Below are 16,944 nucleotides of genomic sequence, written 5' to 3' on the forward strand. Positions count from 1 at the left end.
CCCTTTGTCCGCGTGTTTACGTCGGAGCGGGTTGAACATAGTAACCCGACTTAGCTATTCGAACCCCGGCTAAATCCGGAAACAAAGCATTCGAGCGTAGACTGGCGGCACTGGCGGCAATCTATTTTTGTCACAAAACGAGAGGAGCCCAATCTAAAAAAGAGACAGACATGTCGTTGTCTCTATAGAGCTGGCAGCGCAACCGTGCTCGGCTCGTGTATCAAACTGTCTAGGACAAATATGCCCTGGCAAATTGAAACTTTACACCCCGTCGGCTAGAAACTCAATAAAAAGAAATCGTCCGTAATCATCTCACGTAAACGCTTGACCTCAACCCTTGCATCAGCGAAGTCTCGGTGCCAAGAACAGAAGTGTGCGAAAACAATTGTTTACTAAGAAACCGGGTGGGTTTGCGGCGCCTTACAATGACCAAGCTCTGTTGAGCTCTAATATTGATCACCTGTTGCTTGATCGCACGTCAAACGAGCCCCTGTACACTTCTTTATATACATATATATAGATATATAGCGGATGACTTTTTTTAAATCGAACAGATTTATTACAAAAAGAAATCCGTAAAAGATGCACTTATGAGGTTTGTGCGGGTGAGTTATACGGCCAGGGAGACATTATTTGAGTTGTGAGAGGTCGGCAAAATAATTTAAATTTGTTAATTAACTTTTTAATTTGTGAAAATAAACATATGGTTCCAATTAGAAACTTAGAGAGCGTCATCGACACCAGAAAATCAACCCTTTTTAGAACAACTTGAAGCTCGTGGGAAACTAGGGGACGCGCCACAGTTACCACTCGTCAAGCAGGCGCAAAGGTAGCAAGCAGTTGCTGAACGCGATAATGATCTGATCCGCGTTCGGCCACGGCTCGCTTTGCGCCTGCTTCACGAGTGGTAACTGTGGCGCGCCCCCGAGTTTCCCACGAGCTTCAAGTTGTTCTAAAAAGAGTTGATTTTCTGGTTTCGATGACGCTCTCTAAGTTTCTAATTGGAACCATATGTTTATTTTCACAAAATAAAAAGTTAATTAACGAACTTTAATTAACTAGCCGACTTATCGCAAAGATTAGCCACCCACATAATATCCCCCGGCCATAAAACTCACCTGCACAAACAGCATTAGTGCATATTTTACGGATTTTTTGTAATAAATCTGTTCGAATTGAAATAAATCACCCGGTATATCTTACCCAGAATTTCATCAGTATATGAGCGGCTGTTCACATTATGAAAACTTTCAGTTCATGGCATTTACGTAAGCGTTGCAACAGGCTCGCCGGGAAATTTACAAAATTACGTTACATATGCGATTGATACGAGCAATTTCGCCTGTGTTAAACATACAATAATATATCATATGCTTCTTCCTTAGTCCTTTATTTATTTATTGCTTTGGTTTTTCTAATATTCCCCGTGAATGTTTGTTCAAGTTGGTTTGCAAACGGTTTATCCCTTGCCAAGTTTTCACGTTTCTAAAGACCAAAGAAAACTTCATTATCGAAAACTGGGCTTGCGTAAAAAGAACCTTCTGACGGAGAACTTTAGTGGTCGTGGGCTTTAATATTGTCACAAATAAAAAGAAACTTGATCAACAAAACTTAAATTTAACGTTTAATACGGCGAACTTGTGCCAAAAAACATTTAGGTAACAAAGACGGTACACATTTGACGGCGAGAGAAGAAACCCCGACTCAAACAGCTATGCGAGGTTCCTTTTGTAAGCGCGTGGGTATTTACAAGTTTTCGAGCTCGAACAAACAAGATTATCGAGTCATCTGGAACATTCCAGTCGTGCAAACAAAGATTATAAAAAAAGGACAAGCGCTGGAGGGGATCGAAACCCAGTCAGCGGCGTGAGAGTCGAGCACGCTGCTGACTCAGCTATTCGCATGCTCCCGTATTGAAAATACTCCCGTATTGAAAAAACGCATCGGGACGATGCAACAGAAAATGAAATTGACAACTCAGAACAAGAGAAGGCCAAACTACAGAGTCACCTAAAACACAGGTTTTCACAGTCCTATCAAGCGTAGTTCAGTTCGAGTCGGACAACGTGAACCACCTTCAGGTCGCAGAAGGCGGCATGACAATGTTCATGATCGGTCGGGCGACAGCTTGCAGTTTAGGTCCCTCAGGTAGCGAATAACCTTGAGGCCAAAGCACCACTTTAACAGATCATCACTGGGACGATGTATTGGCGTTCAGATCCATACTTGGTAGCCGGGCAGGAACTCAGTGTCGTGGCGACAAAGATTGTACCGGCCATTGTGAGCAAGTTGTTCGGCTTGAATCAAAATGCGGGCGAGCTGGCGGACTTCCTCCGCTCGTTGAGTGACGAACCGAGCGTCGTCGTCCTGTTCGTCTTCGTGGTCGACATCACACTCGTCGTCGGGTTCGTCATCAAGGTCGTCGCAAAGGCTGGGGTCGGGATTGTCGTTAAAGTCATCGTCCGGGTCGTCCTTGGGTCGCCGTCGAAGTCGTAGTCGGGATCGTTGTCGATCTGGTCGTTCGAGACGTCGCATGTGTTATCGTCAATGTCGTCGTCAAGGTCGAAGACACTGTTTGTTTTTATATTTGATCGATTTTACAATAAACGCCAGACTATTTTCAGAGCGTCTATACTTTGTTTAGAAACAGCCGACGCTACGAGGTAATGGGACCAATTAATAAGAGCAAGTCACTTTCTTGTTTGGTTCAGCGATGATGGTACAGGTACAAAATCAGGACCATCACCAGGATCGGCGCTTCTGACGCTGTCTCAATGCTCCCATCAGCTCGTAGCTGATGGAATTATTATTCTCATTAATTAATATAGCTTATTAATATTATTATAGCGTCGATAAATATATAAAATCCGAAACCACCCGACAATGCGCTGCAGACAGTCCAAGCAGGAAGCACGAAGACACTCGAAAACGATGATGTTACACTCAGTTTTATCTATCGTCTGAAGGGGGTAAAGTGCTAGTGATAAAACAAACACGAGCGCACAGACTGCACTGACGAGACCAGATCAACTTGGCAGCAACATCTGCGAAGCACGCCGGTATATGATGCCTTTGGTCCAACTTGACTATCGGATTGTAACGTTAGTAGCGCTCAGAGTTGAGGTGAGACGGAGTATAATTCACACATGTCAAGAAAAAAAAAAAGAAAAAAAAACGCCAACAGCTTAGGGCAACGCAGATGTACTGCAGAGGACGCCCAAAGCGGAGTGACCCAGGGAAACCGCCACGGCACCCAGGGAGAAGAATGAGAGAACGGACCGGGCTCTACTGGGGGAAAGCAGGAGTCACACCATCGAAGGGAAAGCAAGAGCAGGGATCGAAGACAAAACAAGGAGTAAACGAGGAGGGGGACGTTTATTTGCTGTTGGAAGTATAGAAGCGGTATACGCTACTTCTGAGAGTATTCCCGGAACATCTCGATGCCCTTGTCGTTCACCTCGGCGTAGTACGGAAGGTCTCTCTTGAGGGCACTGTAGTAGTCCCGGACTTTGGGATGGGCATCCAGGCTGTAAGCGGCGACCTGAAAGGAGGAAAAAGCCAGTCGTCAGGGGTAGAATAAAGCAGAACAGAAAGAACCAAACACCACGTTGCGCGAGACTCATGGTCTCGCGCAACGTGGTGTTTGGTATGCGCGAGAACTAGGAGACATGGAAGAAACGGCCACAAGATTTAATCAGTCCTACAGATGGAGGCACTATAGAATTCGTCACACCTCAAGAGCAGACGCAGCCAACGGTATAGAAAGTTACAGCTCCAGAGGGTAGGGCGAGGAGAAGGCAAGGCCGGAGAAGGAAGCAGCACAACCCTGGAGACGAGGAAACGTCTCCCCAGCGTTCCGTCTGCTTCCTCATCCCCGGCCTTTTCTCGCTCAACATTGAGTTGCAACAGTCTATACGAGCTGAAGGAACCAAGCAGCGCCATTAGCCCGCTATCATGTGCTTGTCCCGTCCTTTTACGCGTCTTACCATTGTTGAACCAATCGTAAACGCAAGAGGAGTAGTGAATTGCGCCCACGACGCCAGCTCAAAGGTACCAGGCATTAGCCCGTAGCATCGGTAGCGTTTAACTTAAAAGCGAAATGAAAAAAAAGGGAAAGCACGCGGTCAAGCTTTTATAAACAAAGCCGCAGCTATCGGGATCCCTAGATGCAGACGTCGCACTGAACGCCCAGTGACGCTAATGGGGGACAATCCCTACTGATTAAGATAACGAGAACAGAAAAAGCGACATACGTCAACGAAGGAGAGGGTTCCAGCGACAACGATGTCGGCAAGACTGATGTCTGAGCCAGTCAGGTAAGGCTTGTCGGATAGCAATTCACCAAGCACTTGCAGAGCATCAGTCATGGGGGCTTCGGTAGCGGAGTCATATTCCTTCTTGAAAAGCAGAACCGGGTACTATTTAAAAAAAAGATGAAATTAAGCGCAAGGAAACGTTAACACAAAACTAGATGATGAATAATTATGCTCACGAAGTAGGCGGACATGGTCTTGTAGAGGGTGCCAATGTCGAACATCAAGAGATTGTTGATCACCGCGCGCTTCTCGATGTCCTGGGGATACAAGGAGCTGCCGGCAGCGTACTTGTCCACCAGGTAGGAAACGATGGCGCGGCTGCGACGAAAGGAGCACCGTTCAAGCATGGCGGAGGTGGGCGAACGTCGGAAATACCAAGTCGCATACCTTTCGAACAGTACGAGGCAGCCATCGACCATAGTGGGGACACTGTGGGCAGGGTTAAGCTAGAAAGCAGAAACAAACAAACGGCGAATTATACCACAACTAGCCAAACATGAAACTAACGATTCGGGTACCAGCAAACGAAAAACAAACAGTGCCTAAAAAAAGCAACAGAGTTTGTCTTTAAATACCGGGCACCTCCAGACACATCATCGAACTGCGTTTCATCCTCAGTTCGCAGACGCGCGCACATCCCTTTTTCCTTCTTCACGTGATTATGACGAAAGTAAATGCCACCTTCGAGCCCCTACTGGATCCTTTAAAACACACTTCAAACGTCCAAGGATTTGAGAAGATTTCCGATCGTCTGTGAAAACAGCCTATAGCGCATCTGAGGAAAGGCGCCTTTGGACGAAACGATGAAAGGTTCCTCAAAACACAAGGAAGGATGCTAGACTCTCGACTTTCTTTACCTTAAGGAAATCTTCTTTCTTGTTGTCCCCGACACAAATGTCGACCTCCTTAATGGTGAGCGGAAGGCCGATGTGCTTGGCCACCATCCTGACCACACGGCAAGGCGCGCTAGGCTCGAAACTGTAGAGTACCACAGACATGAAGACGACAAGGGTGAGAACTCAGGGAGAACAGGACCACAACCGTCAGACTGATTCCAAGAAGACTGCGGAAAGTACGCAAGAGGTACTCGCTTTTGTAGGCGTCTTAGAAGCGGAAGTCACATGTACACTGCAAGGATCATCCCTGCGAAACGACTGGGCTCGTTGCTGCATATTCATTAGTCACTGCACGCGCGAGGCGAGGGCCATCATGTAGCAAGCAAAAACGTGATTGCGTGAATCAGCGATATGTTGATTGAAGAAGAATTTGTGCGACATTAGAAACGTTGCTTGCAAGCACACCAGACTTAACCCCTACATTTTTGTTTATTTATTGTTATCCCTCGGGTGCTCTTAGTACTGGCTTATTGCGTACAGGGCAGTGACAATGCCGAATTTGCGGAACAGCATGCTTTATACAGGGCACTCATATCGCAAATAGCCTTTTGTTTTCTTCTCGTGCGCGTGGAATTGTTCAATCCCGTCCTAAAGAGTCATTGTATACGAGAAGCCCGACTGATTATAATAATGCGACTGTCATGTGAATGTTAAAGAAAAAGACGACAGCGCTGGGAGTATAATTCCTGAGCCTATTGGACGCCGATAAAGCGTCAGCAAAAAAACACTAAAAACATTTATAGAGACGACATTAATTACAGTTTATCATTGAGGAACGGACTATGCTTTGATCAATATGTTTATATTTAGCTAACTCGTTCCTATTTAAACTGCTTGATACTAACCTATTCGAAGTCCTCTTGCTGACTGCTTGAATATATTATTTCTCCTAACTAGTGAAAACAATATGGTGCGTTCAATAACCATATAGGACAATGTAGGGACTGTTCTTATATAATTTGTACAAGCTATGGTATATTTCTTGGACAAACTATACAGGAAAATATTATCTCGTAAATAGAGTCATTGTTTCAAGTTGGTATTTCTGCTCAGTTTAGGATTGTTATGCATGTTTCGACAGTACTTCATTCATTTAACGTTATATAATTCTGTTTGCATGAGTGTGATGTAGCCCCGTGCTGCTCGATTGTTAATTCCTTTTCTTATATTTGGCTGAGTAACGGCATATTTTGTTTTTTCAATCCTCTTTTTTTAACTTGTACTCATATGTCTGCTGTTTTAGTTAAATTTAAGACCCCACTCCTACCATACTCTCCAGTAGCCTGAGATATTTTTTTTAAAATATACTGTTTCAAAAAAAAAAAAAAAGAGGAGCAGCCACTGAGAAGATCAGGCAACGGATTGATGCCTGAATCAGCCAAGCTCAAGAACAGCAGACAGAAGCAATAACATATACGATTATGTTCTCGCAGTCGGGGGTCGGCATCGATAAACTTTTTCCGTGATTCTGCAGCTCCGTTCCATGATAAGACGACGAGATATAGCAAGGGCGAAAAACAAATTGATCTGCTTGCATTGTTAAAAAGGCGGGCCTGAGGTCGGAGGAAGAAGACGGTTCGTGGCTAGGGCCCAGGATTCGTCCGACACTTGCTACACATTCGCGGCCACGAGGCAAACCACGTTTTCACATTCTTTTCTATATAATAATAATAATAATAATAATAATTTTTTTTTTGTATCATGCCCCAGAACAACCTATTGGTTACAGTGTGGTGGCACATAAAAAGTTAAAAAGAAAACAGGAAAAAAACGCGCACGAAAAAACACAGGAAACAGTACATAATCTCAAACGACTCATGCTCTCACCATGGTCACGAACTTGTTCCACACGTTCGATAGTAGAATTTCCGATCAAATATTGATCTGAAATTTTTTTCGCACTTTCTATACATAGACAGCACTTTTGTTTTATCTGGACTGACCAGAAAAAAGTTACATGAGCACTAGTTTGAGATACGTGATACATCTTCTTGCAAAAGAACACAATCATCTTCCGACTGGATTCTCAGATAAAGCTCAATACCGTCCGCAAATAAGAGCAGTTTTGCATTTTGTATGGACAATTCTTTATCACTGATGAATATAAGGAAAAGAAGCGGCCCCAAATTGGATCCCTGGGTGACTCCCGAAGTTGGAGTAAATACATTTGATAAGCTATTAAGATTTATATTGTACTCTTCCTATCCGACAGACAACTATAAAACAAGTTTCAAAGAGACGACGAAACACCGTATAAAGAGAGCTTATACGGGAGTAGGTCATGATTTACCTTATCGAAGGCCTTTGATAAGTCAAAATACACAAAATCAACTTGCCCACGTGTAAAAACAAATGGAACAGTATAATCAAGGAGAGAACGAAAGTTCGATTCAGTTGAACGCCCCTCTATAAATCCATGCTGAACAGTGCTTAGTTTTCGACTAAAGTAAAAAGAAAGACGGGCATGTAAGACTATCCCTAAAACATTCGAAACAAAAACACAACAAAGACACAGGGCGGTCGTTATTTACTCTAGACACGTCACCGGCTTTGTGTATTGGCACTACCAATGTCCTTTTCCAAAGACATGGGAAAACACCATTTCTCAGCGATAGGTTAGGTTATACAGCGGCCTCTAATAACTCCTCAAACCCCCCTGGCCGTTGGAACCACACCATGGAGACGTATACAGGAACGCGCAGCGTTTTGCTTATACACATCCCATTTATGCACTTTATGTAGCAACTTTCCCCAGAATTGCAAGAGTAAGGCTCGGGCAAACTTGCTAGGACGTACTGCGGGGGAAAACTGGCAAGCACGAAAACCACGAGTTCCAGGGCCAATGTAGCCTAGGCATGAAGGGAGCAAGAAACAAGTAACCCTCGTGTAAGGGTTACGAGGTTGTTATACTTTATATATCGGAAGCGACAATGACAGAGTTTCATACGCCCGATATCCACGTGTAATCGCAACCAAATTCGCCGATGCTGGTAAAAGTTAATCAGGATTGGTTACAACGGGCTGAATGCGAACGAAATGCCAGTTCACTCTCGCCAAGCAGTCAGCCGAAACTTTAACTACTACATTGAAGGCGGGTTTCTTTCTTCATTTGTCTTTTTGCTGTCATTAGTTTAGAGCTCGGGATTAGCAAAGGTGTGTAGCTGCTCCCTTTAGTAGGGATACTCTCAGCTGGTAGCTCAGCGTCAAGGGGTCAATGCCGAATTATTCGTTCAGGTATCACATTATATCTCAATGTGCTGAAAAGTTCATATCAGTTTTAGTAGTGGTCTTGGATCCATGTTTTCTGTTGCACCAGCGACCGTGCACCAAACGTAATACTTATGCGTGAAATGTAAGGCGAAAAAAATTGTCATTCTGACCCCGACCTTCTTAAGAAAAGGTAAATATCGGCGCAATCGTTGTGACGAGAACGGAATTGCTTGCTTTATAGTTACATAAACACTTTTGCCAGCCATAGGGAAAAGGCGCCACACGCAAGGAAGCCCTGCTATGCTGTGCAGTCCTGCCCAAATAAACTACATCCATAAATCCCTGCAAGCGTACAGCACTGCGTACGTTGGACTTTGGGAACTAGGTGATCAGGGAGGAAAGTTGCATGGTTTCGGTTTCGATCGAAACGTCGGTAAGAGATCTTACAGAGAACGTGGACTGTAAACAACCGTTATCTCATGATGATAAGGCAATTAATGCAAAGGTGCAGGCGAGCTGGACAAGAAAGACGATAATAAGGACCAGGCGGATTTTTTCGGTCGCGCACCAGTCACCTAGATGTGTCTGGAAGTTTGTGTTTGTCCTTTGTCCCCCTTGTTACCCTTCTCCAGGTTTATTATCGTCGTTATCTCATGTTTCCTTCTCCCGTGAGCCTTGCTTTTGGTCTTTAAAATAACCTAAATGGCCATACCTCGAAGCTCTAGCACGAACCATATGTAAAGTTTGTCAATTACCACAGGCTTGTTGCATTTTTGTACTTGAGCCTTTCTGTTAGCGTGTTGATGTATGGTGGACGAGCCAGTGCTGGGAATCTCGACGCTGGAAAGCTCCGGGATCTTTCTTGTGTACGAAACAACACGCTGTAACAACCAATAAGTACGCATACACCGAACTCGCACCTTTACATTAGTGTTGCTGGTCAGCAAGTTTGTCACTTGTTTTGTGCGTTCATTGACCAAATTACCTCTTGAAATTACTATTTGAGGTAAAACTCGGAGACAACATTGAAAAGCTAAAAATCGAACGCACTGCTTATCTTTTATCTGTACTGACCCGCAGCACTGCACGAAGTGAAGTCCCCACCCGCTTGGCCTTCTACAAATTCAATATCGCGTGTGCGCATGAAGGTATCCTGCAATCATTGAATCATATATATGCGCCATTTTCACATACAAACCGTTTCAAAAAAAGCAACAGCGAGCACTTGCGTGAAGAGTGTCGCACCGTTCGCCGGACGGCACGTTCACGGGCGTGAACCCCTATGCGATGCGCCAAACTAACTAGCATTCCAAGCGCATTTGACGGTTGCTAATGGCCATAAGATTTGTTATGTGCTTGTTTTCTTCCTGACTGAGTATGCCGAGATAATTTTAAACCCACCATTGGGCGTCGGTAAAGGCTCGTCCAAAAAGGATTAGCGAGGAGTAGGGGACGGTTTTGGGGCCTCAGTCGTACAGCCGATCTCATTGTTTGCAAAAACTTAATCTCCAATAAGCATAGAGTTTGAGTGGGAGATATATGATGACACGACGAAAATTTCATCGTAATTTTTGTGCAGAGTGAGGGTGAATTTATTTACGTCTTCTTGAAAGTTCATGCGTCAACGTTGGGCTAAACTGTGAGTACAAAAAATTACAGGAGGACGCTTAAGCTGTTTACGTATAAGAATGCGAAAGCATTCGTACACTCAGCGCATTCCTACAAGTAGCGCGGCCCGCTGTCCTCCGCAGAGGCGGGCCGCCCGCCGGCCTCTGCGGCAGACGCGCCCATTATTTCAAAAAAAGTAATTAATTCCAGTCACAATTACTTGGCCTAAAAAGTAATAGATTACCGTTACAAATTACTTCCCGTAAGAGGTAATCGATTAATTACTTCGTTACTTTACTCGATTACCAATGCGATGCTCAAAAGAAACACGAAAAAGGCATACATAACTACTGAGCGTTTGAAGGGAAAGCTTTTGGGCCCCATCAAAATTAAAACGGAAATACAACAGATTCAGTACTACCTACGCATCATTCATAATTTTCATAATTTGCATAATATTCCATAATTTTAATAATTTCATAATTTTTTTATAATTTCATAATTTTCATAATTTTAGGAGAACGATTCTATAAAGTACAACTGCTCGAAATAGACGAGCCTTGCGCTGTCCAACCGGGACAGAACTAAACCCCATGAACATGCGACGAATGCACTTGGGCGGTGGAGGCACGCACACCATTCGAATTAGTCCGAGTTCGGCATCGGCGAGCTTCAGAACACGATTCCCTTGAAGTTATGGTTTTTCTATGTTTGCTGCATGTTGCCTAAAGAGGGGCTGCTTTACCTACTAAAACGGACTGGCTGTGAGACCAAGATGCGGTACTTACGTCTGGGTACATTTCAAAGACTCCTCCTTGATAAAGGTTGTTATCCTACCGAATTACCCACTTGATATTCTTTCTTGATCACCAACCCTATTAGAACCAAGACGTCACACGAAATATTAATGCACAATCTCTCAGCTGAACTAATTTTTCCATCTAGAAATTATAAAAACAAGCAAACTTTTCAGTGAACAGCACGCTTCCATGTCTTCCTCGCGTTTACAGGCGGATTCGCAACTCGTGTCCAAGTGAGTCACTGTTTATTTTCTGAAACCTCGGGCTGTGTTTCCTTTCCCTAAAATTTCGGTCAAAGTTCCCGCAGGCGCAGTCCGCTGGCGAGAACCCCATCATTTTCGTTTCTAAAAATACGGGTTCAGTTTGGATGTCCCAAGCCGTTTGTTAGGAGTGAAACCCGTAACAACTTGCGTCAGACAATTGTTAAATGCAATATCGAGAAGTTCGCAATTAATGCCATCTCCATGTCCTGCATCAAGCTCATCCCAATTAATTCCGGGCAAGTTGAAATCCCCAGCAGTAATTAGTCTGGTTCTGAGTCTAATGTTAGCACTGAGGTAATCGTGTAGTGCTTCCAAGGCTAGATTAGGAGCCTCCGGAGACTATAAAATGCACAGACGACATAGTGTGTATTATAAAAGTTAATTTTACACCATCTACATTCAACTTCCTGAATGTCTTTCATTACTACGTAGTCGATATTATTTTTAAGAATTAATGCAACGCCGCCTCCTGTGGTTTTCCTATCTTTTCTTACTTATACTCTGGAGATAGTAACTCTCCGTCACTTTTTTTTTATGGGTGTAACCATGTCTCTGTTACTACGACAACATGGGGTTATAAAGCATTAGTTCCTGCTCGAGTTCAATGACTGCGCGCGTCTAGATTGATCACACGTAATTCCTCGCTTTTTTTCAGCGAGTCATTTATTATTGTTGGATCTATTCCTATTAAGTTTGACGCGGCCGTTTTCCTCATGACCCGAGTAGAAATCATCATTTATGCTATTTTTATCTTTAACGAGCTGTACATGCGCGCCATCATTCCTCGCTGCTTTCGCACTTTCCCAGAGCATCTTTCATCTGGTTATCGGGGTCGGTGAAAAGTCGTCTGAAATAGATATTCTTGAGCCCTTCAATTTTTCGCAGTTTGGAAAGATTTTTTTTTTTTTTTTCTCTGAAGTGAGCAAAGTTCATGATAACTGGCCGAATTCTGTTGGGTTGCTTCTGTGCGATCAACTGTACTGTAACTCCCAGGCGACTTTAGAAAACATCTGCGACTACTTTCGATTTTAAGTCTTTGTTGTTGTTTTGTCTTGGTTCTGAGGGATGCCAAAAATTACCAAGTTTCTTCGACTACGATCTTCAATGTCGACAAGTTTCTCCTGTTGTGCTTGAATGGTCGCATTGAACTTTCTGGCGGTATCTTTAAGGCCACTGACTTTGGCGTCACTGTTCTAGACAAAAGTTTCAAGCCGTTTAATGTTTTCTGAGAGTTCGTCTACTCTTCCATTGAAGCTAGTTTGGTTTTCTATGGTGTCATCGCTTATTCGTTTTTTGGGGGTTTCTAGCATTACGGCGATCATTTTTTTTAGTCCTTGTTTCTGGGCCCGGGTTCAGCTCGACATCAGCAGAAAGGCATCATTTCACAGCAATGCAAGACACAACCTTAAAACACCTAGCAGGGGAGACGGAGTGTAATCCGCACAGGCGAAGGGAGAAAAAAAATGCCGACAGCTTATGTTATGCGAGATGCACTGCACAGGACGCCCACCGCGGAGTGACGCATGAAAACCGCCACTGCACCCAGGGAGAAGAACCTGAGGAAGGACGGTACTCCATTGGGGGGAAGGCGGGAGCCACACCCACCAGCGAAGGGAAAACAGGAGGGATCGGAGACAAAGGAAGGAAAGTAAACGAGGGGGATGTTTATTTGCCACTGCAACCTAGAACGGTACATGGTTACTTCTGAGAGTACTTCCGGAACATCTCGATGCCCTTGTCGTTCACCTCTGCGTAGTACGGGAGGTCTTTCTTGAGGGCACTGTAGTAGTCCCGGACTTTGGGATGGGCGTCCAGGCTGTAAGCGGCGACCTGAAAGGGGGAACAACTGTCGTTAGGGGCAGGACAAAGCAGGACATAAAAAACCGAACGTCGGCCTCCGAATAATTGCAGTAAGCCAGCAATCGGGAAATAAGGAACGTGCACCGTTTCACTACGAGGCCCACCACTGTTCAGCAAATCATAAAAGCAAGAAGACTAGTGAACTCCGGTAGCGACGCCACCTCATCGCTACCATGCATTAGCTCGTAGCAGCAGTAGGGTAGGGACTTAAGAGTAATGAAAGAAAAGGAACTAAGTACACGATCGAGTTCCTACAAACCAGACCGCAGCTCTGGACCCCTACGCTTTAGACGGCACACAGAACACCGAAGAGCAGAAATGCGGGCAGGTCCTACCAATAAGGATAATCGGAACAAAAAAGGGGACATACGTCAACGAAGGAGAGGGTACCAGCGACAACGATGTCGGCAAGGCTGATGTCGGAGCCGGTCAGGTAAGGCTTGTCAGACAGCAGTTTTCCGAGAACTTGCAGAGCATCAGTCATGGGGGCTTCGGCAGCGGGGTCGTATTCCTTCTTGAAAAGCAGGGCCGGGTACTATTTTCAAATAAATAAAGATAGAAATAAGCCCAGAGAAACGATAACAAAAACGAGGCGAGAGAAAAGTGTGCTCACGAAGTAGGCAGACATGGTCTTGTAGAGGGTGCCAATGTCGAACATCAGCAGATTGTTGATCACCGCGCGCTTCTCGATGTCCTGGGGATACAAGGGGCTGCCTGCAGCGTACTTGTCCACCAGGTAGGTAACGATGGCGCGGCTGCGACGAAAGGAGTACCGTTCAAACATGGCGGAGGTGGGCGAACGTCGGAAATAACAGTATACCTTTCGAAGAGTACGAGGTTGCCATCGACCATAGTGGGGACAGTGTGGGCCGGGTTAAGCTAGAAAGCAGAAACAGGCGAATTATATCACTATTAGCGAAACATGAAACTGGCCATTCGGGTACCAGGAAACGAAAAACAATGCTTAAAAAAGCAACAGAGCTGGCTCTTCAAACACCGGGCACCTCCAGACACAGCGTCCAACTGCGTTTGATCCTCAGCTCGCGGACACGCGCACATCCGTCTTTCATTGCCTACGCGTTTATGACGAAAGAAAATGGCGCCTTCCAGCCACTTCTGGATCCTCTCAACCCTCTAACCTGTAAGGATACGAGAAGACTTGCGACAATCCTAGAAAACAGCCTGTAACGTATCCGAGGGCGGGCTCCTTTAGACGAAACGATGAAGGGTTCCTCAAAGCGCAAGGAAGGGTGCTGGACTTTCGCCTTGATTTACCTTAAGGAAATCTTCCTTCTTGGTGTCACCAGCAGGAATGTCGACATCCTTAATTGTGAGCGGAAGGCCGATGTGCTTGGCCACCATCCTGACCACACGGCAAGGCGCGCTGGGCTCGCAGCTGTAGAGTACCACAGACATGACGACGACAAGGGCGAGAACTCAGGGAGAACAGGACCACAACCGTCAGACTGATTCCAGGAAGGCTGCGGAAAGAACGCAATAGGCACTCGCTTTTGTAGGCATCTTGGTAGCGGAAGTCACATGTACACCGGAAGGAGCATCCCTCCGAAACGACTGGGCTCGTTGCTGAATATTCATTAGTCACTGCACGCGCGAGGAGAGGGCCACCGTGTAGCAAGCAAAAAAAAAGTGATTTCGTGAATCAGCGATGTGTTGATTGAAGAATTTGTGCGACATCAGAAAGGTTGCTTGCATGCACACCAGACTCAACAATTGAATTTTTGTTTATTTATTCTTATCCCTCGAGTGTTCTTAGTGCTGGCTTATTGTGTACAGGTCAGTGACAATGCCGAATTTACGGAACATGCTTGATACACTGCACTAATATCGCAAATAGCCTTTTGTTGTTTTTTTTCTCGTGCGCGTGGAATCGCTGAATCCCGTCCTAAAGAGTCATCGTATATGAGAAGCCCGATTGATTATAATAATGCGACTGTCATTTGAATGTTAAAGAACAAAACGACAGCGCTGCGAGAATTTATGAGCCCTCTAGACGCCGAAAAAGCGTCAGCAGAAAAACACTGAGAAGATTTATAAAGATGATTTTAATTACAGTTTATCATTGAGGAACAGGCCACGGTTTGTTTAATATGTTTATATTTAGCTAATTCCTTACTATTTGAACTGCTTAATACTAACCTATTTCGAAATCCTCTCGCTGACTGCGTAAATATGCCCTTGCTCCTAGTTTGTAATAAAAAAATATGTTGTGTTCACAACATATAAGAAAATATCGGGACTTTTTTTATATAATTTGTGCGAGCTATGGTTTGTTTCTTGGACAAATTATACAGAAAAGTTTTGTCTCGTAAATAGGGTCATTGTTTGAAGTGCGTGAGCCGCACTTTAACTCGCGAAGAGCCGCAGCTTGGCCGTTCCTGCTCTATATAAAGCTCAAAGCAGGCCCGTTATAGATATAATAATATCATTATGATCTGTTTACTAGCCGCTCCGCTACCTTCACGTAAACGTTGAGGTCGATTTTCTCAAAACCCTATTTTTGTAAATTTTTATTTTTTTAAGTTATTTTAATATAATAGTTCACTACAAGAAAAAAAACGATCTAGAAATTTAATATTGTATGTCCTATATATTTGAGCCGCAATCGCGTGAAATCTTGTGCTCATTTGACTAAAATACAGCAACCTTGCCGGCATTGTGCGCCTCTACGATTTCGAAAATATGTGTTTATTTTTGTTTACGTTTTCAAAAAGGAACGTAAATTAGGCGAACTTGTGATATTAAACTTGAGGAAGAAAACGAAGAAAACACACACACACACACAATTTAAAACTTGAAGTAAGAGAGAAACCACATAAGCACACTACAAAAGATAGTAACAAGTATATATAAATCAAAAGGGCTCGCAACATGTCAACAACTGTTTCTATTTAGAACGGGGGGAAAAGTTAAAAGGGTGGAGAAACAAAAACTAGTGCCAGCAGAGGTTGTCAAACACGCCCCCTGCGACAGCAGGCAAAAATACTAGTTTCGGCCACTGCGGCTTCTACGCTTCGTAACTCGAGAACAAAAAAATCTGGGGAACATGCGGTTTGCGCCTTCCTTCATTTGAGAAATGCCTCGACAACATATATTTTTTTTCATAAAAATTAAAAATTTTGATGAAAAATTCCTATTCCTGTCTGATTTGAGATGAAACCACCCTAATGCAATTAATGCAAAGGTGCAGGCGGGCTGGATAAGAATGACGAGATAATCCATGGGGAAGGGCATGGGCGTCGGCAGGATTTTTTTTAGGTGGGGGCAAAACTTTCGCACCCGACATTCCTTTTTTTTTTAAAAATTGCGGGGGGGGGGGGGGGGGTTGGGTGTAACCAATACATTCCGGCATTGTGACATATCTCGATTTAATTCCTGCAGACCAGACGTAAAACTCTTCTGAATAGTGAACGGGGCTTGAACATATCAGGACCAACCTGTTATCGATGACGAAGGGACCACCGGTCATTTATTAATTTATTAGATTCTGCAACACGGCAACTCAATAAGAACTAAAAATATATTCTTGGATGCCCATCCATATACTGTCAGAACACGAGGAAATATGCAAGCGAGGAAGCTTGTGAACAATGTTTCGAGTCTTCGAATAAAATCTAGTTCGAAGATCCCATCGGCGAACTACACTTCCTTCATGACATATTAGTTTCCCCGATGAACAGTCTGGCTCTTTTTCATAATACTTAAAATATAAAGAGAGAGAAAGCTAGATAGCACCGAAATTAGTGTGCGAGCATAGAAGCCACACAACAGCGAAAAAACCCATCATTTCACTTTTGATTACAGGAAGCCATAAAAGCTCAAGATTTATAACAGAGAACCACGCTGAGAAGTACCAATACCACAAATACAAAGTCCACAAATGCACATCCCAGACTATAATTTGTTTCCAGGTGCCTGGTATCACAAACGTTTTTGGTGAGATTTTTTTAAGAAAATAAATGTAGCTATTTAT

General features: G+C 44.1%; 2 protein-coding genes across 2 annotated transcripts; both read right to left on the bottom strand.

Moving 5' to 3' along the window:
- Positions 1–3,409: 3,409 nt before the first annotated feature.
- LOC121836020 (glutathione S-transferase 1-like) lies at positions 3,410–5,314 on the bottom strand. Its single transcript, XM_042290639.1, has 5 exons — positions 5,174–5,314; positions 4,704–4,762; positions 4,493–4,634; positions 4,254–4,418; positions 3,410–3,541 (listed from the first exon to the last, which is right to left on the bottom strand). Exons 1-5 carry the CDS (start codon positions 5,312–5,314, stop codon positions 3,410–3,412), a joined length of 639 nt encoding a protein of 212 aa, XP_042146573.1.
- Positions 5,315–12,734: 7,420 nt separating this feature from the next.
- LOC121836115 (glutathione S-transferase 1-like) lies at positions 12,735–14,315 on the bottom strand. The gene is made up of 5 exons (XM_042290855.1): positions 14,229–14,315; positions 13,774–13,832; positions 13,567–13,708; positions 13,324–13,488; positions 12,735–12,923 (listed from the first exon to the last, which is right to left on the bottom strand). Exons 1-5 carry the CDS (start codon positions 14,313–14,315, stop codon positions 12,792–12,794), a joined length of 585 nt encoding a protein of 194 aa, XP_042146789.1. The 3' UTR covers positions 12,735–12,791.
- Positions 14,316–16,944: the final 2,629 nt, after the last annotated feature.

Source organism: Ixodes scapularis, unplaced genomic scaffold (assembly GCF_016920785.2).
Source record: "Ixodes scapularis isolate PalLabHiFi unplaced genomic scaffold, ASM1692078v2 PGA_scaffold1__304_contigs__length_218370807, whole genome shotgun sequence".
Taxonomy (NCBI): Eukaryota; Metazoa; Arthropoda; class Arachnida; order Ixodida; family Ixodidae; genus Ixodes; species Ixodes scapularis.

Excerpts from the sequence above, each read along its gene's own strand:
- LOC121836020 (XM_042290639.1), bottom strand. The coding sequence starts at position 5,314 with ATGTCTGTGGTACTCTACAGTTTCGAGCCTAGCGCGCCTTGCCGTGTG. Across the intron at positions 4,635-4,703 it reads TGCCTCGTACTGTTCGAAAG|CCGCGCCATCGTTTCCTACC; the intron begins GTATGCGACTTG and ends CTTTCGTCGCAG. Across the intron at positions 3,542-4,253 it reads GAACCCTCTCCTTCGTTGAC|GTCGCCGCTTACAGCCTGGA; the intron begins GTATGTCGCTTT and ends TCCTCCTTTCAG.
- LOC121836115 (XM_042290855.1), bottom strand. The coding sequence starts at position 14,315 with ATGGTGGCCAAGCACATCGGCCTTCCGCTCACAATTAAGGATGTCGAC. Across the intron at positions 13,489-13,566 it reads AGACCATGTCTGCCTACTTC|TACCCGGCCCTGCTTTTCAA; the intron begins GTGAGCACACTT and ends ATTTGAAAATAG. Across the intron at positions 12,924-13,323 it reads GTACCCTCTCCTTCGTTGAC|GTCGCCGCTTACAGCCTGGA; the intron begins GTATGTCCCCTT and ends TCCCCCTTTCAG.